Source organism: Drosophila teissieri, chromosome 3L (genome assembly GCF_016746235.2).
Source record: "Drosophila teissieri strain GT53w chromosome 3L, Prin_Dtei_1.1, whole genome shotgun sequence".
Classification (NCBI taxonomy): Eukaryota; Metazoa; Arthropoda; class Insecta; order Diptera; family Drosophilidae; genus Drosophila; species Drosophila teissieri.
Genome location: NC_053031.1, coordinates 8,737,284 through 8,762,842, shown reverse-complemented (window position 1 = coordinate 8,762,842; position 25,559 = coordinate 8,737,284). Strand labels below are relative to the sequence as shown.

Below are 25,559 nucleotides of genomic sequence, written 5' to 3'. Positions count from 1 at the left end.
TGTGTGTTTATGGTTATTTTGTGTTTGGCATGTTGTCCTTTCCGCCTCATGTACGTTGTCATTTGCTTGTTTGTCCTCGCACCTCTCATTTCACCGATCCACCTGCCACCTGACTGCATCTCATCCAAAGCTAACCGTTCCTTCCCGATCCGATCCTCCCCAGCTCAGCTCAGTTTAGCTCTCAGTTCAGCTCAGCTGACCGTTAACAGTAATGCAATAATTTATACCATTCATTTGCATTGCCCTGCCGACAGGCTCTAAAAAAATGGTTTGCCAAATGATTGCGCAGCGCAATTATTTGAATGCGGCCACATAAATAAAGCTGCATACTTTGCTGCATCACACGAACTATGAGATTTATTGTGAAATTCTTGCGCACTTATTGCAAATTAATAACCATCAATTTTGCTCCCAAAGTGCGCTATGCATTTTTCAACGCATTTCTCGCGCATTTTTCGCGCATTTTCACGTTTGAATTTGCTTTAATTTTCAAATTACTTGCACTTTTCAATTACGCAAACATTTTTGGCAAAAATCATTTTAAATCGTTGCATGAAAAATGCAATGCATTTTCCAAACTGGGTAATGATTCTGTCTCTTTCATGAGTTGAATTTTTCACTAAAGTTGAAATTTAATGTTTATAACAAGTATTCTTGGGTTATGAAAAAAAATATTAAACATTTTTAAAAAATATGGTTAAATATTTAAATCATTTTACAGTAAAATTAGTCAAATTGTGAAAATTCCCTATTATGAATGAGACCAAATGTAGTTAACTCTTAGGTGTGAAAAATAGCGAAATGTCTGAAATCCTTTCGCGCCTTAAAGTATGCAGCATTTTTTAACCTTCCGCCCATGTGTGACTGCGTGTGGTTGGTTGCTTTGCGGCTTCTCGTCCTGCACTTACGACTAGGTGTCCTTATGGCTAACAACCCATCCGAGCACTTACTTGCCATACGGATGCTGGTTGATGTCCGGCGAGTGGCGCATCAGGGTGGCACTCCCGCTGCCCGGCGACAGCGTGAGGCTGCCCTCGTGGCTGCCGTTCATGCTGCTGGAGCAGGTGGCCGGAACGGATACGGTGACTGTGCCGCCGTGGCCACCGCCCATCATCTTCTCCGTCTCCTGGCGGCTGTTGGCCATTATGCGGCGGATCGTGGGCGCGCAGGGAGTGCGTCAGAGGCGCGACTCCTGCGCATGCTCGTGTCAGACCTGCCCGTGGGCGTTCATGTGCAGGGAGTCGCCGGCGTCGGGGGGCGTGGCCGAGAGCTGGGCGGGCGGATAGTACTGCAACGAGGCGCAATTGAGATACTGTGCGTGGATTAGAATCAATGCTCGGTTGCACAACGCAAGTGCGTTAAAAATAGAACGCATTTCTAGCCCTCTCTAAGCTGGCTAAATGCACTACACTAAAAAAAACACTCTTTATGTTACAGTAGAAGCATTAACATTTAAAAATATGCAAGTTTTGGCTATTAGGAAAAGATAAATATGATGCTATAACTGCTTTCTAAAGCCACATTCAAATGTAAAGTAGAATATTAGGGAAATATTTTTTCTTTGAGTGCAACTTACCCCAACGCGTCCGTTGTCATAGTCGCGACTCGCTTGAATGGTCAATTTCGCCTTGGCGTGCATGGTGTCCGTCAGCGTGCTCCTTTGATGTGAGGACGGCATCCCGCCGGGCACGGCGCTGGACGCACCCAACATCATGGATCCATTGGCCTTGCCCAGACTGCCGCTGCCCACGCCGCCCAGTCCCATGCCCATGCCCATGCCGGAACCACCGGACGCGGAACGGGAGTCCCTGCTGCGGAAGCAGTACTCCAGGATGGCCACGAATACGCTGACGAGCAGGCCGCCAATCAGGATGTAGAATATACCGGCCACATTGCTCAGCGACAGTTCGCTGTGCGAGGTCTCACCGTCCTTGTGGGGGCTACATTCCGCCTTCTCGTACCACCATTTGTTCCGCAACTTGATCAGCTCGCCGTTCTCCTTCAGCGTCAGCACGGCCAGATTGATGGGGTCCCTGTTGAATGGGGAGTGGGAATGGAAATGAAAATGTAGGCCCTTTGTTAAGTATGTGGGTTAGCTTTCATCTCTGGCTCAAAACTCCCACGCTTCTCGCCGTAAAAGGCATCAATTTCTGACTCCCTGACGTCACCCAGATTCCGGAGCTACACAACAAGTACTTTTGGCAATTTTACAACAAAATTTTAAAAAAATTTAATTTTCTTAAAAATTTAACGAAATACATTCTTTGAAAAAAGCTATAAATTGCTATCTTATATATTTTAAATAAATAATAGTTATGTAGTGTTTAAATTGCCATAAAAAAGCAAAGTTTCCTGAAATTTATGGTATAATATTCTATTTTACATAATTTCCCATGTTTTAAAGTGAAAAACTGAGCACCCCACCTAAGTTGACCCCATTTCCCCGCAGTGTACTCACTTGAGCGCCGAACCGAGCGGCGTGGCGATGCCAAATCCCTTTGTATCCAGATTGCGGCCCACTTTCATTGTGTCGCAGGGCTCGCGGGCGTTCACATACTCGTTTTTGGGTGACTCCACCAGGAGGGCATACTTGCCCTTGGAGTTGCGCACCCGTTTGATCCCCTCGTCGTAGGTGGGCACGAAGACGTGCTTGCGCGAGTTCATGTACTCCCACATCTTGTTGTGGAGTCCGATTTGGGAGCGCTGTGGGCACACAAAAGGCGAACGGGAATATAAAGTACGGACTGTGGAATACGGGGATACGAATATAGCGTATACGCCCCGGCATCCCGGCACAGTCGAATGCAGACGCATAGGGACACCCCATTTTTGCTCAGACATCCATCAGTTTAATGCTAGAAACCGAGTGCCTAGTTGCCTACCAACTGCTGTCGGAGATATACATACTATGTATACTTAAATATATAGAAATATATCTGCTCACATGGCGGGGCAGCAGAGCGTAAGTGTGCTTAAAAGCATCTCAAATAAATGTAGCCATAAAAAATAGAATTGCGTCCCATTTCTTTTGCATTTTTGCCCCGATTGACGGCAGCCGGAGAAATGGAATGTGGATTGCTGAACGGCAGCGGCAAATTGCTTTTTATTTCCCATCCAACACAAATTAATTCGTGGCCCGGCTGGGCGCTCCTCTCAATTTTGACGTCTGAAAAGGCTCAGCCAGCAAGATTCCAATGGTTTTCTAGGTCTTGGCTGTTGTTGGCTTTTATTGTCTTTGATTTGGCCATTGTGCGGTTGTCAAATGAGTGTGACATGAGCACCCCCAAATTAATTTGGCTGCTAGGCAATCGGGACTGGCAATTACATAGGGAGTCTATCAAATGGGTAGGTACATATGTATGTATGCACAGAGAAAAATCGTAAATGGTTTACCATTATTTTTAGTGATATTTAAGATAGGTTCATAACTTTAGAACTATCGAGGGAGGTGAATCATTCTATGTTATATGCTGACCCACTTTTAAGTCAAGTGCATGGCTCAATTAATTTCACTCGGTGCACAGGAATCAGAGAATCCACTCACCCGGAAGAAATCCCACGTGGAGCCGTGCAGCAGCGTGCCGTACTGCACCTCCGTCTGCATGGCCAGGTCCTCCGGCGAATTAATCGGCGTGACCATGCGCTCCACGGTGAGGAAGGCGGCCAGGTTGGCCGTGTACGAGGAGATGAGTATCAGGGTGAAGAAGAACCACGAGGCGGCTGCTATCCGTCCGGACACGGACCTCGGCGACAGATCGCATCCCTGCTGCATGAAGGCGGCCAGCGAGAACCAGAAGGAGTTCCACACGCTGAACTCATTGACCGCCGCCGATGAGGTGCCTCCGGATCCGGGACTTCCGGCGGAGAGGGCCGCCTGCAAGGCAGCTGCTCCCGCTGCCGTCTGGGCGCCCGGAGTGGGTGGTCCCGGCGGAGGGGGCAGTGGTGCACCTCCGATGATGCCGGGCGGCTGCTGATTGGCAAGCTGTTCGTGATGTGCATGCGGATCTGAAAGGGAATCAGGCGGAAAAGGGGGCGGTGAGTTGGCCGCAAAACGTAACCGCAGACGGCAAACGCAGTCTGCTAATGCACAGTGAGAAAAGTTCCATACTCTAGACTAGCCCAAAAAACAGCTTATATAGTAAAATCGAAGTAATAATACAGTAATATGTGTCAAGAACATTAAAAGTGTTCTAGATGTTCTACTACGAGTAGTTACTTTTTGAATAAGTAACTTTTAAGAAACCTAAAATCCTTTCAAGAAGATAATTAATCATTCTAAATTTAGTTCGTTTGCACAGTGTGAATGGGATGCGGAAAACAGGGAGTGAGTTGTCAGTACGTGCCCATGTCGACTGTCCAAGTTTCAATCATTTCGTTTGGCTTGGCTTTTTGCGCCTGCTCTAATTGATATGCAATCAAACCCATAGCCAAGTCTCTGTTCCCCATTTGCTTCAATTGCAAAGCCATTGACTGCCAGGCGGAGATGTGATGACATTCGTCCTTTTACCCAGCGAGTCCTGCTCGTGAGGCTGATGTGGATGCTGATTCCACTGATTCCACTGCCTGCATGGCGTGTCCTTTTCATACAGCATGAGCATAGTCCTTGCCAGGTTTCATTTTGCACTCGCCTTTGTCCCACTCTGTGGCACTGGGTCCCTCTCTGTGTTTATCTATCTTCGTTTTTACACATTCTGTAAACGCTGCCTGCATACGGAATGTTGTTTACTTTCCGCTAAAATTACATTAAGGATGTTTTGCAGGATGTCAATAGATTGTTATGAACAGCCACTCCACAACGCCGGCTCTGTTTCTCTCACTCTGACTAGCTGCCCCCCAGTTCATGCATAGCTGGCACTCGCTCATTCACTCGATTGTCAACTGAATTCCAGCAAAAAACAGCAGTGCCAGTGGCAAATTGGATTGAAATAATTGAATTTTCACTGAAATCAAATAAAATCGAATGCAAAACAAGTCAAAAGTTGTAGCAGATGCATACAATTACGGGATTTTCGGGTCTTCCGCCTAAAATCATCGTTTTTTGGCTAACGCACATATCTCGTTAGGATGCACTCAAAGAAATTGTCCACTTGAAGTCACATTTCTACTCGAGATAAATTGTGTCTTGTAAAGTAACATAATAACGCTTTACTCAAAACCAATCAGTAGAAACAGAACGTTAAGGTGAATGAGTTAATCCTTTAAATTATTATTATTATGAGTTTAGTATTTGAAATGAACTATTTAAAATAGGTAATTTTACAACAAGGACTTTTTTAAATACAAAATAAATCATTTTATATTAATTAAAATACCTAGTTTCCTAAATAGTTAATAAGTTATTTTTTATTGAGCTAAGACAGTAATTTAAGTTACTTTTACTTAACTTCTACGTATTCCTAGTATATATGCATATTTTGTATAAATAATTCAATGGCTTAATAGATATTTTAGCTGCCGTAAAAATAGAAATGTAATTGCGCTCAACACATTTTCCCTTTTCTAAATTGAGACAATTACATTTCCACTAAGCTAATGCCAACTTTTAAGCGCATTTACGAAATCCGCGTATTAAAAGATTGCTACTCCGAACTTTTTGCTAAGCGGGCAATTTAATTCAATATTCAAATGCCCAGGCAGGTGGCACAGAGGCAGGTGTGCGTACAGTACTCACCTGGTGACTGTGATTGCTGCGGCGACTGTTGCACGAGGCGCCATTCATGTGGCGAGAAGCGCGACACAAAGAAAAGCACGATGCTTACGCCGATGTAACTGAAGATGACGCTCACCTGTTGGCAAAGGCAGGTGAAAGCAAGAAGGGAGAGAAGAGAAAGAAAAGAAAGTTCGCTGTAGGGATGGTTGCTAAACATGAGACATGAATTTCGTGACTGGGGACATGGAAGGCTGGCTGGATGGCTGGTTGGTATACCTGGCACCTGTTCAAGCAGCCGCTACTGCTGCTGCTTTTTTTCATTAAATTTTCTTAACTAATTGAAGCGGAAGCGGCCGGGGCTTCCTAGAAAATAACGAAACATTAACCTAATAGAGCGATGGTGCGGGGGGAGCAGGCGCTTTCGAGGCAGGAAGAGCCAGACAATAGCACCCAAGGACATCGACAGGAGCAGAAAATCTGCTGTCGACTCGCTTGCAACATTTGCCACCGCTGTTGTTGCAGCAACTGGACGGAGAAAAATTGGTTGCAAAAGATTACTTGTGGAGCATAAGATACTGTTTTAAAAAACATATATGTTTAAGGGATAATAGAGGTTTTTGAAGAATAAAATTCAGATTAATTTACAAAAACTATGATCATTTTCAAAAAAGTTTAAGTAAGTAAATATTATTTTTAAGGAACCAGCTCATTGCAGTATAAGGATCAAGCTTCCCGTGGAGGATAAGGGGTATTTTGTTTCTGACTCATCACTTTAGTAGCTTAACTGGCTGTGACACATGCATATCTATGGACCTGTATCACTTTTTCTCCCAGTGCAAAGTCAGGTGTTTGTGTGTGTGTGGGAGCTGTCAGCACCTGAATGGCTGCCATGGCAAGCGCCTTTGTGCGGAAGGAAAGGTGTGTCCTTGTCGTTTTACGCCGCCGCTTTCATATGCCTGAATGGCTTCACCACACACACACTCACACTCTCCTAAGCAGGATTGTGCCGCTTTGAGTGTGGGTGCGCGTGGGTGAGTTAGAGTGAGTGTGCAGCTGAAATGCTTCATTTAATTTATGATAAATTTTTTGTAAAAGACTTTTTTATTAGCTTGTTAACTTTGCGCCTTGGCTTTTGCCTTTGCCTTTGCTTTGGCTTTGCCTTTTTGGCCCGCTACACTTTCGTTGGCATCTTTGGAGTTCGGTTGAGTTACTCGTGAACCCCGGGAAACTAATTTGCATTTGTAATTTTTTTTTTAGCTCATGTCAAATTACGCATTAGCTTTCACTTTGGCGCGCCGTTCGCCGACTTTTATTAGCATTTAATTTTGCGTTTGTCGCGCTGTCAACACTCTTTGACTTTCGAGATTCTGATTTCGGGCTGTGCCCCTTTTTATGAATTTTTTATTGTGCGTAAATTTAACGGCCTCCGTCGTCGTCGCCGTCGTCATCGTCATCATCGTCGTCTCCATAATTTTGCGCATTTACAGCGCATTAGTAGCAGTCAGCAAAAGATTGGGGATATGCCCATCTAATTTGTTTAATTGTCTACCCAGTTATCCTGCCACCGTTTTTAGTAGCGGAAGAAGTGAGCCCGGGTGCAACATAAACATCAACTAAGCGCTCATACAAATTTGATGGCTCGCCATTATTTAAACAAGCCTCGAGCGGCAAAGTTCGGACCAGAGACTAGCGTTAAATTTAAAACTTGACGGCCACGTAATTTCGGGAAAACAACTCCCATGGACACGAAGTGCTGTGCTCTGCTGTGCTCTGCTGTGCTCTGCTGTGCTCTGCTGTGCTCTGCTGTGCTCTACTGTGCTGTGCTGCTGTTTATGCGAGTAATGTTAAAAAAGGCAAACAGTGGCACAAGCACAAAAAACTTTGTCGTTTACTCTATTAAACTTTGGGAGCTTACGTGGTGCCAAGTTGAAGCCGAAACCAGAAGAAATAAATATACAAGTCGAAACTTTTGCCGCAAACTTTTCCCCGACCAGCAGCAGCCTTCTTCGAGCCATCGAGAAAAGGCGCCGTTGGAAATAATGAAAATAGGGGCGAAAAAAATTGGCAAGCGTAAAAATTACCAGGCAACGGCGGCGAAATAGAAGCAGAAATGAAGAAATTGTTTAACAACTTTACTCATTTGTATGCAGCGCGATTTTTGCAACACTTTGACTCGTTACCAAAGTGAAAATAAACACATTGCTCTATGTGCTCAGCCTGAGTCCCATTTTAGTTTTAGTGACGGCAAATAATTAGAAATTTGCAGGCAGTGCCAAGTGTCACTATATCAATGGTGGCGACTACGTCTGGAATGAAGTGCTCTTGGCTCCTGGACAATCCACAATCGCAGTCGCGAAATCCGGGTGTAAAATACCCATCTCCACTTGCATCGCTTCGCTGAGCGCCAATGAGGCAAAGTGCATGCAGCCAAAGGAAAGGGGGAAAGGGGGTATAGGGAAATGGGGAAACTACCTAGCATATACGCACCCAAATTTCCTGTGATAAAGGATTCATGAAGCTGAACACGCCGGGCGTCTGCTTCACTGGCTTCTTAATCATGATGGAGATGCCCAGCGACATGAACGGCTTGCTGAAGTCGATGACACGTTCGCGTTCGGCGGTAATCGTCATGGCGGCAATCGCAATATCCGCTTCCTGCAATGCGAAGAAGTTCATTTGGTAGCTGGCTCCTCTCAGAGGATGTGGAAGGGGGAAAGGGAACGGGAAGGGGTAAGTGATGGCCCCGGGTGGAGGAACTTACCTTGCGCACCAGCTCACCCACCATGCCGTCCCAGCCGCCATGGGCACTGGATTTCTCGGAGCCATAATTGCCATCCTTGACCAGGCGCAGCTCGTCTGCAATTCACACACATGGAGAAATTGTTAGCAAATAAGTTAGTTTAATTTAAAAAAAATATCAAAAATTGTATTATAAAAAGTAAAAATCTTTTCTAATCATTTTTGGTAATTAAATGAATGTCATTTAATCTAACTAACTGAAAGGAAATCTTTGGCTTTGTAAAAAATTGCCTTCTAATCATTTTTGAACCATTTAAATTAGTAGGTAGTCAACTACACTTTCGTACTTCATTCTCATAAAATACAAAATAATTTTTTTAAGTGCACTGCTATCGTGAGCGGGCTTACCCTCACGGCCGATTAAGCAGGCCATCGCCCATTGCCCATCGCGCATTCACTTACAGTTAATGCCCAGCTCCTTGGCCAACAGATCGGCGAGGTCCTTGCAGTATCCTTCGAAGCGGTTGTTGCCGTGCAGCTTCTCGCCAAAGGCCACCTGCTTCAGCATGATGTAGGGCTCCTCCAGGACCGTGGTCACGATGTAGGTGCGGTTCTTCTCGAACTCCACGTGCGGACGCAATCGTACGTACTTGGCATTTAGGGGCTGCAGTCCGGCATCGTCATTCCACTCGGCCACCTTGACCTGCGTTGTCAGAAGCGACGAAGAAGAAGATGCCCCCAAAGATTATAAATTACTGAGGTGGGCAGGCCATAAATAATGCAGCCATCGACACCTAGCTGCCCACAAGGGAGCAAATGGAATCGATATTTGCCTAACTCTGAAATATTTTCTATTTCCCAAGCGAAGAACATCGGAAATAGCAGCTTATTTTGCGTTTGGCTTGGGCGTTGTTCATTTGGGTAAGTTACAAATTGCACTGATAGTAAAAAACTGGGTTTCTATCAAAATTGAATATACAAGTTATATGTGTATTAAGTTAAACTAAGTTGTGAGCTTTGCATTCAGACAAGTTCTATAATGTTCAGCATGTTCTACTAATAGAGTAGTAGATCTAAAATCTAGTCTCAATTTCGAACAACAAATCTACCTCCTTTTTCTCCTCCGAAAGTAGCCACGTGAAAACTAGTCCCTAGACGTGGTACAGTGCAAAACAGCGCAACGGCTTTAACTTTTTTCCCGGATGGCTTAACGCCGCGCGGACCATTACACACAGCCCCAAACAACACTAGACAACAAAGCGCAGGACACAAAGCACAGGACACAGAACACAAAACACATACCATGGCGCTGTTTACTGTCATCTCGACGACGTGCAGCGTGTAATTGACGCGTCTGCCATCATCGTTGAATTTGATGTCCCCGGTTAGGCCCTCGATTTCCACCTGCGAAGGTAAAGATACCAACATTGAGATACCTATACTGCCGAGTGGGCCGTAAAATAGGAGCATTGATGGGGAGCAGGAATGGGAATGGAAGTGGGTGAAAGTGGGTGGAAGTGGGTTGCCGTGTATGTGCTTAATTGCTTTGTCAGTTTGCACGGCTGGCAGGTGTATCGATGTCGATGATGTTGGTACATTGTGTCCACATCAGCGTCGCGAACATCAATGGCTCTAGCTCACCTTTCTCAAATAACGCGATATTTTATCGCCGTGCTCCCAGGCATTCACCCAGCCCTTGGCCGTATTGCAGTCCAGTGCTCGCGAGGCCATGCCACCGGATCCTCCAGAATCGCTTCCAGCGAATCCACCTCCGGCACCACCATTTCCACCACCACCACCACCACCGCTGGCGCTGTAGTTGTAGCCATCGCTGGACGTGGAGGCCGCCGCCTGGGCCACCATCAGCGTCTGACTGCGACGCTGCACGTTGTTCCGGAACTGGTCGGGCTTCTTGCGCAGGATTTTGTTGAACGCCTCCACCAGGACGAACACGGCATCGTACATGAGCGCCGCTTGGGCCTGAGGTTTTGTGGAAAGAAAAATTAAAAAATGTACAAACTATTAAGTATTTTGTAAAGATAATATCTTAACTATATATATAATAAAACTATAATATAAAATAATATAAAACTATATTTCTAAGCTAATATACAAATATACTCATAACTTATTATATTGAACCACTTAACAGTTTGCCTTAGAATTTAAAGCTTGTAGAAGTATTTACAAGATATTCATAGATATTAAGGGTTTTATTTATTTAATTAGTAAATGAGCAATGATTTGTATATAAATCAGAAAAATGCTATTTTTATTACCATTTTATAAAGATTTGATAAAGATTTCCCTTTTCTCGCATATGATAAGTATGCTTAGGGTATTCAGGTATTTACTATAATCTCAGCCCAGAAGCATTGATTTGGGGATAATACAGTGGGATAGGGGGTGGTGGGTGTGGATGACAGTCAATAAAGCCCCCCGTGGATTCATTACTGGTAAGGTGGCTTAGCTGCTGGCATTTAATGAGTGCATTACACGCTGTTATTCACAATTTTGCGAGCCATTGCCCTCTGGGGCAGAGCTATCTTTCGCCTTATTTAACCCACCGGAGCAGCAACAGCAGGTGTTTGCCAACTAGGGGTTAAGCCCCGGCTAGCCCAAGGCACCCGAGAGAGTTGAAATGAAACGTGTCGCAGATTAACGCACACAAAAGAGCGGGCATAACTTTGATTTAATATTTAGCCGCTGGCTGGCTGGCTGGCTGGCTGTGCGAGTCCTTATCCTTAAACTGGCCTACTGGCAGTTGGGCAAACATGGAATGAGTGCACTGAAAGGGAATGCCACACAAAGGCTTTAATGTGAATTTCCCCCAGCACACATACACACACAGATGACACACACATACACACTACAAGTCAACAAAACAAACAAGTGCTGCCAAAGAGAGCAGCGGCCCGCTGGACCGGAACGGGTTGAACAGCAAGGACATCGCTTCAGACCGGACCCGACCATACAGACCATACAGAAGCGGACCGGAGCGAACTGTCCTGCAGCTGGATTCAACTAACGCTTAAGCGCCACAAAGTGAAATCTTTGTCAACAAGGATAATGCCAAGGAAATACAAATATAAACAGCCAGCCAGCGCAAAATAAACCAACTTGCTGCTGCCACAAGGCTGTCCTTTTTGCACTCAAAGAAATTTTGTGAGCTACAGTTAGTGTAGAAAATGTGTGATTAGGCTAATATAATAAGAGGCTTAAAATAACAAGCTTAATCTAAACGCCAGTATGAAAGCTAAGGAAATTACATTTCTATAACTTTAAAGTAATATTTTCGAAAATAAACAGCAAATATATGTTTTATGTGGAAACAAGTAAAGACAAAACAAACATGATAAGTTTTAAATAAAGGCTATACTTTTTTTTAACTTTTAATAGTTCTTTAAATGCGTGCATGTTTATTTCCTAGTTCTGTTAACTATCTCCACATCTTGCCATAAAGTATGTGTCTGTGTCCCGGCAGCAAGGCAGCATTCACAAGGACAACGGAGCAGCAGCGACAAGGACACATGTGCCTTTGACTGCAAGTTGTGCGATAGCTATCTGTCTCCTGGCCGCTTGGAAAAAGTGAAATCTGGAATCTGTCGCCGGAATACTAGAATACTAGACGAGTATTTGACTACACGCAACACAAACACAGAGGCACAAACACAAGTGCAAACAGAGCGCAAAGCGGCGACAAAGCGCCGCAAACTATGCTACAGTTCTGTGTCTCTCGCTCTCTCTCTTTCTCTCTCTCTGGACAAACATTAAATCCCCGCAAATATTTAACTGGCAAATAAGTGTGTGCTGGCCTCGTTCGGACAGGACTGTGACTGTGACTGTGACTAGGACTAGGGCTATGGCTACTCACCGAAATCGATTCACGGCCAGCGCCCACACTCATCTGGGGGTCCAAGCGCTTCCAGCTGTCGTAGAACTCACGCACCAGCCGCCGATTCGTGTCCACGATGCGGAAGCCCGTGATGTTAATGGCGCCAAATTCGATTATCTCGCTCTCCCAGCGATCGTCCATGACCTGCAAAGCAAGACAATGGAATTGGAGTTGGGTTGATAAGGGTGCAGTGCGAGAATTCGGGGGGAGGTTGGGTTCAGGGCTTTAACTATGCGTCCAAAATTGCAAAACATTAATAGAAGCTATTATAGGCACGTTAAATGAACCCTATAACAAAATTATAATTATACAATATTTATAAAATTTATATGGGTGTATGAATCACAAAGCAACTGATGTGCCATACAATGCCTGCAAATATTTTGGATTCAATATTACTTTAAACTAATTTATTTATGATCTGGAGTATATATATATTTGGTTATCTTGGAAAGAAAGTTCTTAAGCAGAAATTAAACATTTCCTTTTATTTAAAAAGCACTGAGTATATTTTGTCACTATTCCCTGATGTAAATTTGGTGGTTTTCGGATCGTTTGTAGCATTGGTTTTCGTCCTGCTTGGAGGGCTTTGGGTTGCTTTGGGTTTTTGGGGGCAGCAACACTTACCAAACCACTCAGCAAATAGTGGTAGGTGCGACGGCCCAGTCGCAAATCACGCACATGCTGAATGAGTATTTGCTTGGCCATTTCCGTGGGGCAGTCCAGGACGATGTGCTTGTTCTCGAATCGGCTGATCTGCTCCAGCGTGTGCAGGAACTCGATGGCCATGCTGACATTAGAGATGCGCTTGACCAGCTCCACTTGGAAGGACTCGTTGCCGGGCCGCAGTCCCTGGTATATTTGCTGGAGGCGCAGCAGACCTGCGGGAAATGGGGAGGAGGGTGGGAAGGGGTTATCAAGTGTGATCCTGTTAATTAACTGAGTTTCAGGGCAAATTTACACACATTCTGGCCCATCCGGTCATATGGCCAGATCCAGATTCAGATACATATGGATATGCATTAGCTGAGGGCACACAAATTACAGCCATCAACAGTTTTGCGAGTCGTTAGCCACTGGAAAGGAATAAGCCCCGGGCCCTTTGGGTCCCAGTCCCTTATCAACAAGACGAACATTTGCAACTCACAGGAAGCCCAAAGGCTTGGATGGGGGTCAGACAAGGGGCTATGCCCATACCCATACCCACACCCAATCCCATGCTATCCAGTACCATCCACCCGACGAGAAATCAGAGAAATCAAATGCGGCGCGTTGTTCACGCCGAAATCTGCTTACGCACAAAGCTCGTCTGGAGTGAATTGAATTTAATTCGGATGTAAGCTCCTTATAATATTGAAACCGCTGCTAATCAGCTGATGCTATCAACTGCGCTCATCTCAATTTTCCAGCGAATTGTGACCAGACCTTATTGTGAGCAGAATAAAGTGCAATTCAGGTGCCATTCCTGAGTGTTAATAAATGTTTATTAATGTTTAATAAAATCTGTTACTCGTATTAGTTAAGGCAGTTGAAAACTTTAAAAAGTGGTACATAATCGATTTCAATAAAACTTAGAAGGCAAGCCACTTAAACTGAGAAACAAGGCTTCATTTCACACTTTAAAGCACTGTGGTGATTGACTTTCATTTGCTTTTTAAAATATAAGCTCCTCAAAAAGGATTATAAACCCATTGATTGCACTACGATCTTTTGAGTTTTTCATCGAATTTCTATGGTTTAATGCCCACATTTAAGCACATTCACTTTAAATTTCTGAACTTCATTGAGTTCCGACTAAGTCTTTTCAAATCTGCCTACTCAAAGCTTCAGTTTTCTTTGTCGCCTGGGCCTAAACATTTGCTTTGTCTAAAAATAGGCCATACACTCCCTCATCACCCCCCCACCACAAACAAAAGCCAAAGGAGCAAAATCAGTTTCAATTTGAAATTTACCGAAAACGGATACAAGGATGCGCACATGCCACTGCGAATCCAGCAGATACCTCTGGATGGGCCCCAGAATTTAGGCCAACTGCGGCATGTTTGCAATGCCAGGGCCCCGAGGCAAGGCCAAGTTTTGGACCACTTGCCAGCAACGTCGTTATCCTTGTGGGCCCTCGCATTCAGTATACCGTATACCGTATACCGTAGTCCGTATTCCGGCATTATCCTCGGCTCTATAGTTAGCACGATATGCGAACGAGAGGCGAATCCTCTGGCAGCGCAATTTGCATTTGTGCTTATTGAGTTATGGCTGCAACTAACTGCTTTCATTCGCACTTAAACCGAGCACTGGGCCTTCGAGCTTCAGTTCTCCTTCAGCTCTTCTTCTGCTCGTCCTCCCGCAGGACCTTCCTCAAACTTTACGAGTCAAAACTCAACGATTCAATGCGCCTGGGACCGAGGGAAACGTACAAACAGATAGCCTCAGAGACAGACGGACAGATGATTTGTATTACAGCTACGCAGCAAACAAAGAAAGGCGAATGCCGAATGGCGAATGGCGAAAGACGATGGGGAAAATGTGAAGGAGCGGCGATGGAAAACCCAAGGAAAAGCCAGCAAGGATACTGAGTGCGGATGGTGAAATCTCGACTGGCTCTCTGGTGGATGTCGCATGAGACATGGCGGTGCAACTCCAATGCGCCTTCAATTTATGTTTGCGGATAAAATGGGATTTGCTTTTTGCTTCTGGCTTTTGCTGGATTTTGATTTAGACATCGCTGTTGCTGCTGCTGCTGTTGCTGTTGTTGCTACTTGCCACGCCCACTGCTACGCACGGGCGTAGCGTACTCAATACTTTTCCAATTTGTTGTTGCTTTGATTTGCACTATGTGGGGGGGAACAGCAGATATATTTTCCGAAGTTTCAGGGTATCCATGGGTAGTTGGGGCCATGCGAAATTTGACAAGGTTTCAACTGTCTCTATAAAGAGGAATACTCAGTATCATATGTCTCACTCGATGATTTAAGTTAGCACAATCCTGTTTTAATCTTCTTTATAGGATTCTTTTAAAAAACGTCTAGATTCACACTTATATTTGACATTCGTTTTAGATTTTTCAAATAAATTTCCTATGGTATATAGCACTTGTAGTAAATAAATTGATGAGTAACTATAACTACTACGGTTTCATGAAGAGAGAATTTCTAAATGGAAAGCACTCTACATACACATACACTCTAATCAACTCTAATCAATGGATGATGAACATCGGCACTCTTTGCAGTTGCACACATCTTTTCGGGGTATCAAATTGTCCTGAATAATACAGAGACTCCCCGATTCTATATCTCCTAAATGAGTGTGTGTGTGGGTGTGTGAGTGTGTCCGTGTGGATGAGTGAGCGGCCATTTTTTGTGCGCTCCGCTCGTTGTGCAATAAATTTTCTGCCTTGCCTTTTATACAATTTCATTTGCTGGCACTTCCTCCTTGCCAGCGAACCCCATCCATTTCGCTTCCATTCGCATGGCTTGTGTTTGGATTTGATTTTTGTGCTTTTTTCGATTTGAGATTTGCCGCTCGGATTTGGTGTATGCGTATGTGCGTAAGTGTGTATCTGTGTGTGTATCTGTGTGTGTATCTGTGTGTGTATCAGTGTGTGTATCTGTGTGCGTATGTGCGAGAATCGGAAAATCGAAAGTGTAATTGAAGAGCATGCTGTTGCGGCCGAGGATTTTGTTTTATTTCATTTTTGATATCAAAACATTTTTGTGGCTCACCCCGCCGCATATAATTCGACGACCTACCCGACTTCCCGTTTGCCTATCGACTTTATGGCTCGAAATTGGCATCCCTCCCAGAATCCCAATTCCAATTCAAGTCCCCATCCGCTTTCCTATCTCTCTGTGTGTGTGTGTGTATCTGTGTGTGTTTGAGAATTTCCGTTCATTTTTATTGTTTTATTTCGAATTGTGGCCGATGCTCTTTCATTTTCGTTTATGTAACGAATTTAATTCCCAATTATATTTATTTTTCCTTTGGAAACCACCGGGCCAAATTCAATTGGTTTTCGAGTAGCAAAGAAAAAAAGTGAATCCGAAATTGAATTTGAAAAGTGCCTGGAGAAGAAGATTGCACGGCTTTGGCTGCCACTCAATGCTGCCACTATCTCTCCAGTGGCTATGCAAATCTGTCACAGTGCCACAGTGCCACAGTGCCACGCCCAACTTTCACTCGAATGCGAAAAGTAAACAAGACAATTTGTTATGTTAAACAAAAGTTAGTTTTGCGGAAATGAAGTTTTGCTGCCTTTGATAGCGACACCGGCTCACATCACGCAGATGCAAAGATACACAGATAGGGCAACAGTTTCGGATGCGGATGCGGATCAGGATGCGGACATCAGATATCACACACACACACGCACACACACAGTCAACAACGAAGACATTCGGCAGCATATTTTATGGAGAAAGTTGACAACAGGGAATGGAAATGCTGTATAAACAAATGTAATTACTACGAGGAAAGTTGCGGGAAAAGTGATGGCCAAAGGGAAGCCATACTCTTGACTGGTTTTTCATTTCCCGATTGACTGCAAAACCGAATATTCCCATATTTTATGCATTAACTGCCCGTAATTAGGATACACCAGAGGGCGTGCCACGCCCCAATTTAGCAGCTTGTTATGGCTTTTTTACTGGTCCCCGCGTTTTTCGTCCCGCCTGTTGTGCTATCAAAAACTTTGCCGCTTTAATTACTTACAAACTGCGTCGTCTTTGGCGGCCTCGTTTGGTTACTGGCGGGAAAAACTGGTGGAAATTATGCTGACAAGCTCAAAGGCTTTGCGCATATGTTTTCAATGGCCTCGAAAGGGGGGGAGAAGGGGATAAGGGTGATGGGTGATGGGGAATGGCGGTAGCTGGCAGCATTAAATGTATCAAATAACATGAAAGTGAAAGCGCAGTAAACCCCATAATGGTTAAATTAATGGCAGTCAGCCGGAACTCTGGAGGCCTCTCGTCTCCATTTTCTGGCCAAGGACTGCTGCTCGTTGCCGTTGTTGTTGCTGTCGTTGTCTTAACGCAATTTGCGCTGCCATTTGACGCAGTTTATGCAAATTCATCTGTGATTTAAATTATATAACACGCTCTATGGTGGCAACAATCAGCGCTCGCTTATTATTCATGATGCCCACTCCAACACAGATTCCTTTCAGATTTTTATATCCCCACAAACCACTCATATTGAACATCGCACTGGCATGCCATATACATATTTGATGTAGATATCAATGGGGATTCCCGTTTTTATTTTTTGTTGGGGGCCAAAAACACAATCAAGTCTTTCATCTATAAACGAAAACCATTTGCATAATTCTGCAGTTAGGGTTCAAGGGTCGCATTGATTAGCCGTTGGGTTCAACTTTAATACCTAGGCCTTGTATTTTGGAGTCTTTAATAAACAATAGTGGTCAGTTGGAGAGAACTGCTGACATATTCATTGCAGCATGAGCAAGCAGATTCCCACATGTCCTTAAAAGAGCTCACGCATCAGGACACACATATAAAAGTATCTGCGTATTTGTCTCTTGGCATCTGAATCTGAATCTGTATCTGAATCTGTATCTGTGCCGCTGTCTGCTTCGTATCTGTATCTGCGACTCCTGCGTGGAATGTTTATTTTCTTTTTCTCGCCCTGGCCCCCGTAATAAATTTCATTTCACGGCAAGTCAATGTGCTGTTAACACGGCAATGGGCAGCACCACGCCTACTCAACGCTTTTCTTCTTTATTCACAGATTCCTGCTTCATTTTCGGCAGCTGCCAGGACACACATGGCCCACATATACATAAATAAAAATATATGTATACATATACACAGATACGTACATGTAAGTAAGACATTTACTTTCATTGCAGACTGTTGATTGTATGCTCTTTCATACAGAAATATCGATGGCAACGGTGGCAAGCAACGTGACTGAAGGGGTCATGGAAAATTGCTTTCTGACGTCAATAGAAAGCAAGCAACAATAACATTTTACCCGCTCCCTTTGAGGCAAAAAGAAATTAATGATTTGGTGAACCAGACAGAAATAAAACAAATATTGAATTAAAAAAGTGATTTTTTTTTGGGGTTCGTCTCAAGGTTCCTGGCATCTGGCTGGAAACCGGCTAGTCGAGCATCGCCACCTGTCACTTTGGCCTGTGAATGTCATTTGTTCTAGTGTCTCGTACGTACGTGCAAATACTTTGCGATTCATTGGCACTGGCTGTCGTCTGTGGGAAAATTTGCTTATACGGCTCATTTGACGTGGCTGGCTTGGATGATGGCGATGACTGGAAGCGGGACAGCTGCTCGGAGCAGTTAGCATGTCAAAAGGTTGGGCCACCACCAACCAAGTTGCCAACTTGCCACATTGCCCCAGTTGAAATGAAGTTATTTCAGCTCGGTTTGTGTGCTGCTTTTTGGCATTTCAATCGTGCAAGTGGAAAGCGATAGGATTGCACGACTGCTACATACCTTCCTTTTTTACAAAGGGATGACACAAAGGTTGTTTTTTTTGGGAAATATACAAGTTATATAACATTATTGCTAAATATTTAAAATAAAATAAAATATTACTAGATTGCATTAGTTAAAATGGGCTGTTGAATAATTTACTAAACATTTTTGGAATCAGCGAACAACATTCTTAGCATCTGTGACTAAGATTAAAACTCAAATCGAACGAGCAAGATTTTAGCATTTCACAGTAAGCTAAACCAATTACCCATTAAAAATCGTATGTCTAAAATGATGTTAGAATTATCTATTATATACCTGCATTAGCAAACCAATCAATTTAAGACTTAAAGGCTAAGCTGCCAAAAATAAAGATGGCCCAAGACCAAGCGGCGAATCTCGTGCGCGGATTTCTTTAATGACCTGTGGATGTACCGCCCGCTTTTCTCGTCTGGAAAATCCAATAGCCGCTGGCGGCACAAGTGTTTTTTAGTGAACAATCTCACACACTCGTGCACACATAGAAGCATAGCCGCAGGGATGGCACGTACTGGAATTTTCCCAACGAGAGCGGCCAGCAAATACAATAATTTCACAGCTAAAAGGAAAATGTGTGTAAGCCAATTTCTCGGCCAAGTCGTAAATACGAGCGAGAATAAACTTATAAGCCGCTGGCCCACTTCGCATGAATTAGATTCTGTGGCAAGAGCCCATAACGAAATATTGTTTGTGTTTGCATCGATGGTTGTTTCTGTTGTGATTGTTCTACATGCCACTCGAAAAATCGTATCTGAAGCCGGCCATTGCCCATAAATAGTTTTCTTTTTTTGGACCATTCTTTTCGTTTTTGGGGGGTGGCAGGGCGCAAAATGTTTTTCCTATTTCTTTGTAATAAACTCGTTGGCGCGTTGAATAAACAAAAGGAGGAAGCCATTCCAGGACAAAGCAGTTTCCTGGCCAAAAACAATGGGACGTTGTGAAGGCGAAGACGTAGGCGCTACGTGCCAGCAGTTGGCTTGTAAACATGGCCATAAACCAAGCAGCCGAAATGGAAATTTATGAAAAATGAAAAACTGCCTGGCAATTTTGTCTTTTCTCCGCCCACATTGCCTATTAATTGGCCATATCTCTCACTATGTTCTTAAAGTCATATGCCGGCAATCAGATTTTATTAAGCTGCTAACAAGAAGCCACAGATTTGATTGAGTGCCACTAAGCATTTGGCACGGCTTAAAACAGCCGATGAGATACACACACACACAAACACAGGCACGAAGTGAAAGCGGGATGAAGAGAGATTAACAAACACAGACAGACAATTTGGCGGTGGGGTGGGGGGTGCTGGCGGATTATGAACTGGCTCGAATTGATTGAGTGCTGTTGGCCACCGCAAAAGATTTTCACGTGGCATTCATTAATAATAATAACGCAGGAGCCAGACACTAGACTCCATCCATCCCGACATCTCTTCATGCCACCATCCACTGTCCACCATACCATCTACCATCCAGTCGTCGGTGGCCACATAAAGCAATTGTCCAACTGCCAATGGCGCAAAATGTCAGCGAGGATGGAGAAATGGCGAAATGGAGAAAGGGGGGAAGGGGACATCAATGCAGACGGCTGTGTCATTAAACTTTATTTATGCACTGGGTAAATGGAAAATGCTTGCAGAAACTTATAACAAAGCAAATTTACGCTGCAGTGAATGAGGGAAAGCGGAGTGCTTACAATTTCACTGGCAGAAAACTAAGAACAGATTTTGTCATTGCTAAATTGCTAGCATTATTGGTTAGTAAAGAAAAGTTGGAAATATTATACAAATATTTTAAGTAAGAATTAAACTGGTTCTTTCTCAGATGGAAGACAAAAGTTTTTTAAATGAGATTTTAAAGCATTGAGACCAAGTTTAAAGTTGTCAGAAAATATAATTGACACTAGCACTCAATTAATAAATGTCCTAAAATATTACAGATTTTTCGCACAGTATTCTATATTAGACCCTCTGCCGACCCCCATTACATAGTTTGCATAGATGAGGTTGCAAGAAGCGAAAGCGGAAAAATGCTTATTGACTCGCTCAACTTCCTTTGCATCCGCTTCCCCATTCTACGGATGTATCTACATACATATATATCTGTATCTGTTGATGGCCGTGTATTAGTATGCATGCTGGCTGTACTCACCATCGTGGGAATCGTAGAGATAAATTATTTTGCGCCAGCCATAAAATTGTATTGTATCAATGATGGCCTGATGATAATCCGGGCGCATGCTGAGGGCAAAGTCGAGGAAGCCAGACGATGGCGTAAGCACCTAAAACGCGAAAATTATGGAAAACAGCCGCAAATCGGTTGCAGGAGGAGTGCGGTGGGGAGAAGGACAAAGGGAGGCGCAAGGACATGGCGAGTTAGTAAACATGAATCATTATTGAGTGCTCATTGTTGTTGGAGCCTTGGTTTTGGGCTCGTTTCGGGCATTTGCCTGGTTGATTTATTGGGCGAGCGGCCTAAGCGAGGCCAAAAGTGTGTTATAAATTTTTAAAGCGCACGCACACGACACCAACACCAACACCAGCAGCAACACCAGCAGCAACAAACACCAACAGCAACGTCCTGGGCCAGGACATCATTAGAAACAAGTGGCCAGGCTGACCCGCCTCGGTCCCAGCTCGCTAGTATTAATAATGATTTGTACCTGGGCGGCTCATAAATATTTTCAACTGGCCCAGCTGTGCTGGCGAAGTGCTTTTTTGGGTGGGCTTTGGGCTTTGGGCTTTGTGCGCTTTTCAAGGTTACCAATTTATATTGCGAGCCAACAGTGCGTATGAATAATATTTCATATTTAAATAGGCAAACGACCTTGGCACTCGCTTTAATATTTATTAATGTCTTAATGGGCTCACCTTCTCGGGAAACCAGGGCGTCACGAAGGGCATCTGGAAGGTATTCGAGTAGGAGTGCAGTGTGTCGAAGGAGTCGGGCGAAACTGCGCCCAACATCGAGTATACGCCCCGTGAGAACTGATTGCAAACTGCAAGAGCGAACGGGAAGAGCACATGCAAATATAATTAGTAAGATAATTTAGTGTAAGATAATCTGGAGCTTGGTCTTTTGGGCACAGGATAACAGAAGGATTTAAGTTCAACTTGATATTGAATTATTGGTTTAAGATATTCATTATAAGCAAATTCCAGATAATGACTTGTTGCCAAGGAAACTAGTTTCCAATGAGCTTTTTGATTATTGTACTAGTTAAATGAACTTAACTGATTCATAACTTTGCATCCTTACAATTAAAGTCAACAGAATATATGAGGAAATTCTTGACGAGATCGAAGGAAAGTGAAAAAATAACAAAATATAATGGCAGACTTGCTAAAAATGCGCATAATTTATATATTTTCACCAATATTTATGGGCTGCATCTCATGAATTCAATTTTAAGGTGCTTCAAATTCAATAACTCAACTAACTATCGCCTAACCAGCGAGTTTCGTGTTCGCGTTTCTCCTTATAATTAATTCTTATTGAGTATTCAGAGCGAGCACAGATATGCAGATACTCACTCAGTCGTGACAATTTGAAGGCATCCGCCGTGTTGATCACATCCACGTAGGCCTGCAGCTCGAAGCGGCGGGATGAGACGTTCAGGTTGTGATTGAGCATCGCGTACTTGAAGGCCGATTGCACCTCGTCGGTGCCCTGCTCGAAAATGGCACCTGTTCCGGGTAGAAGGTGAAAGGTGAAAGGCAGCGAAAGCAGCATGCAAAGATGTGTAAAATTGCTGTTAGTGCTCGACTTGGGAGGAAAAGTTTCGGCCTTTTTTGGGGCAACGGTAGCTGTTCCATCGAAATTGTCAATTAAGTTCAAAGCAAAGGCACTTTAAACTTTGTAATTGCTTTTGCGCTCGAATTTTATTTGTGTTGTTGCTCTTGTAATTTTCCCTTAGCTGTATTTTTCTGTTTTTTGGTAAAAACTTTGTTGCCGCCTTTCAGGCTACTGTTGTTGTGCTCGTCGTTGTTGTTGTTGTGGTGTTGGGCAATTTGAGCCAATTTTTAAGTGGCGTTTGCAGCAAGCTAATAAGCGTGGCGTTTCAGTTTTCAAAGTGGCCAACGAAAAATTGAGGAATAAAACGAAATAGAATGAAACTGACTCCTGGCAAACTTCGTTTTGAAAGATGATTTTTCGGACAAAGAACAACAGAAAGCGGTCTACGTCGAGTACAAAAATAATGTTTTTTCTTCGCTTTTAAGAAAAAACTTTTTGTACAAGTTAACTGTGTCAAATATTTGATGGAAAAAGTAATTGCAGCTTATGGCAAATATTTTGTACTAGTACTAGATCTAGTTTTTAAAGTTAGTTAAGCCCACACACTTGACAACTTTTAACGCAGCACCAATATTACTATTATTGAATCAATATTTTTTTTTGAAAAGGTATGCTCCTTGAGAGTTTTGGAAATGTGCAACTTTTGCGCGTTTTGGCCAATTCCTAGAAAGCTGAGGCGTGTGCAGCTGAACGTTTATAAAATAAGAGTAAGTGCCAGGACATAACCAGGACACGAATAGCTGGATGCCAGGATGCCCGGATGCCAGGATGCCTGGATGCCAGGAGAGGTGGGTGAGGTGAGCTGGCTGCTCGGGTCGCTGTCAGATGCACTGGGCTTACGGTTACGGTTACTCACCTAATGGGATTTTCTCGGTTAATGATGGCTGTGCGCTGACTCCCCATCCCCGTCCCCAAACGCCTCCCCGTCCACCGATGCCGCCACTGCTCCATGTTAGCCATAATAAAAAGCTTGGCCAAAGGCAGCTCAACTTTAAGCCAAAGCGCATTTTGCAGCCCGTTGATACTGCTGCTGATGCTGGCGGTGCTGCGTTGTTGTTATATTGCTATATCCTTGCTATTCCTGCGGAACAGGACTCCTCTTGTTGTTGCTGCTGCTGCAGCTGCTGCTAATTCTGCTTTTCCGCTTATTTTCTGCAGTTGTAGTTGTAGTTGTAGCTTGTCGTCGCTGGCATTGCGAGCATTTTGCCGCACTTAGCGCAGCATTTGCATAATTTGTGCTGCCTGCACATATATTTTTGGGTCAGCGATGGGTTTTTTTTTGTGTTTTTTTTTGTGGGCAGAAAGCAGAAAGGGTAGGTTAAAGTGAGTTAAATATATCAGAAGATTTTCGGGGGAGAGAGAGATTTCGTGTTAGGTTAACATGCAAATTGCGCCCCGTGTAAGTCGCTTAAATTTTCGGCTTTGTGTGCTTAATTAAACGTTTGCCGCTTATTGGGGCAAATTAGTGTGTATTTTTCAAGCCCACCCTTTGAGCCACCAGGCACCCCAAGCTATTCACTCCGGCACGCGTTGGCCTGCACGTGTCCCCGACACCTGCAAAACTGACAAATGCACGGCGACAAAAAACGTAAGGAAGTCATTCAATTGGAAAGTATTGCCATGAAATCGGAATACTAGTATAAATATTATATTAAACCCTAGTTTTTGATAAAAAAGTAGAAAGTAAACTTTTATGTTACTATATTATGCAAACTACTTCACTAATTTGTATATAGTGTTTGGTAATCCTTAAGAATATCTCTCCCCTGCGATGTTAAGATACAATATTATGATGTAATTCACTTAATAAATCTTAAAAAACTACGACTATACAAGATGAATAACATATTTCTTTCTTAAATAGATTAAATAGATTGTAAGGCTAATAATCAGCTTAATAGTAACGTATTGACGCTGAAACATTACTTTTCACATTAATTTCTTGCTCTGTAGCAACAGGTAAACTGGCAACTGGCACCTCGCACAATGGCAGCCGACTTGGCAACTGTCGCGTTTCATTCACTTTCCGCTGAGGCTCGCATTTGTTGTATGGATGGGTGTGTGTGGGTGCGCGTGAGTGTGTGTGCCCAGTGAACTGTATGCAAATATGTACACCTGGTCTATATGCGTGTGCGTGTGTGTGTGTGTGATTGCGAGGTGTGTGTGCGTGTGTCTCCGCTTGCGAATCCTCTTGTGTTGCTGTTGCCTTTGTGCGTTGTCAGTGTGTCACTGTGCCAGCAGCTTGTGCAGTTATTGTTGCTCATCGCCGCCCACCTGCCCAGCCACCCACCTGTCCTCCAGCCACGCCCTCTGCCACCTGACGCCCCTTTCGACCCTTCCGCCCCTTGGCACACCCCTTGGCGCATATCCCCCAGTCGTTATCCTTTCGGTTCGCTGAATGTTTTTGTGCTGATTTTGCGCTTATTTTAAATGTCTTTTATGCATGTTGTTTTTTGTTTTTTGTTCACTGTTCGCTGTTCGCTCCCTTGGCTGCTTTATTTTTGTTTACGTTTTTGTTTTATGCTCTTTATTGTTAATTATTTAAAATTGCAGAGCTCAGGCTGACTGAATGACTGGCCGCTTGGGTGTGTGACTCTGGCTGTCCGTCTGTTGAATACCATCGGTATTCGCGAAAATGTCTGTTTTCCATATCCCTTTGGTCCTTTTTCCCCCATGTTTTACCGCCACCACCACTTTGGAGCCAACCGAAAACGCACGCTTATTGGAATTTTATTTTTGAATCGCCGTTTTGTATGTGCAGGTATTTCCATGTTTTTTTTTGAACGTTTCACGTTTGCATTTCCCTCGGCTTTAATAATGGTTTAATTTTTGAAATTGTTTTTAAATCGGCTTATTTGAGGTGTGCCGCACACAGCTGGGCTCCATCTGCATGTACAAACTTCGTTCTCGTTGCCTCTGCAGCATTTTTTGGGCTCATGTATTTTGTATTTGCGAGGATAAATATTCAGAACTTGGGGCATTGCTTATCAGATTTT

General features: G+C 43.8%; 1 protein-coding gene across 1 annotated transcript; it reads right to left on the bottom strand.

The window, feature by feature from the left end:
* Window positions 1-1,181: 1,181 nt before the first annotated feature.
* LOC122616071 (glutamate receptor 1) lies at window positions 1,182-23,570 on the bottom strand. Its single transcript, XM_043791339.1, has 16 exons — window positions 23,420-23,570; window positions 22,302-22,454; window positions 21,639-21,766; window positions 20,920-21,049; window positions 12,912-13,165; window positions 12,264-12,428; window positions 10,031-10,369; window positions 9,692-9,793; window positions 8,852-9,092; window positions 8,412-8,506; window positions 8,138-8,305; window positions 5,672-5,786; window positions 3,545-4,005; window positions 2,459-2,703; window positions 1,577-2,033; window positions 1,182-1,312 (listed from the first exon to the last, which is right to left on the bottom strand). The coding sequence occupies exons 1-16, from the start codon at window positions 23,568-23,570 to the stop codon at window positions 1,208-1,210; spliced, it is 3,309 nt and encodes a 1,102-aa protein (XP_043647274.1). The 3' UTR covers window positions 1,182-1,207.
* Window positions 23,571-25,559: the final 1,989 nt, after the last annotated feature.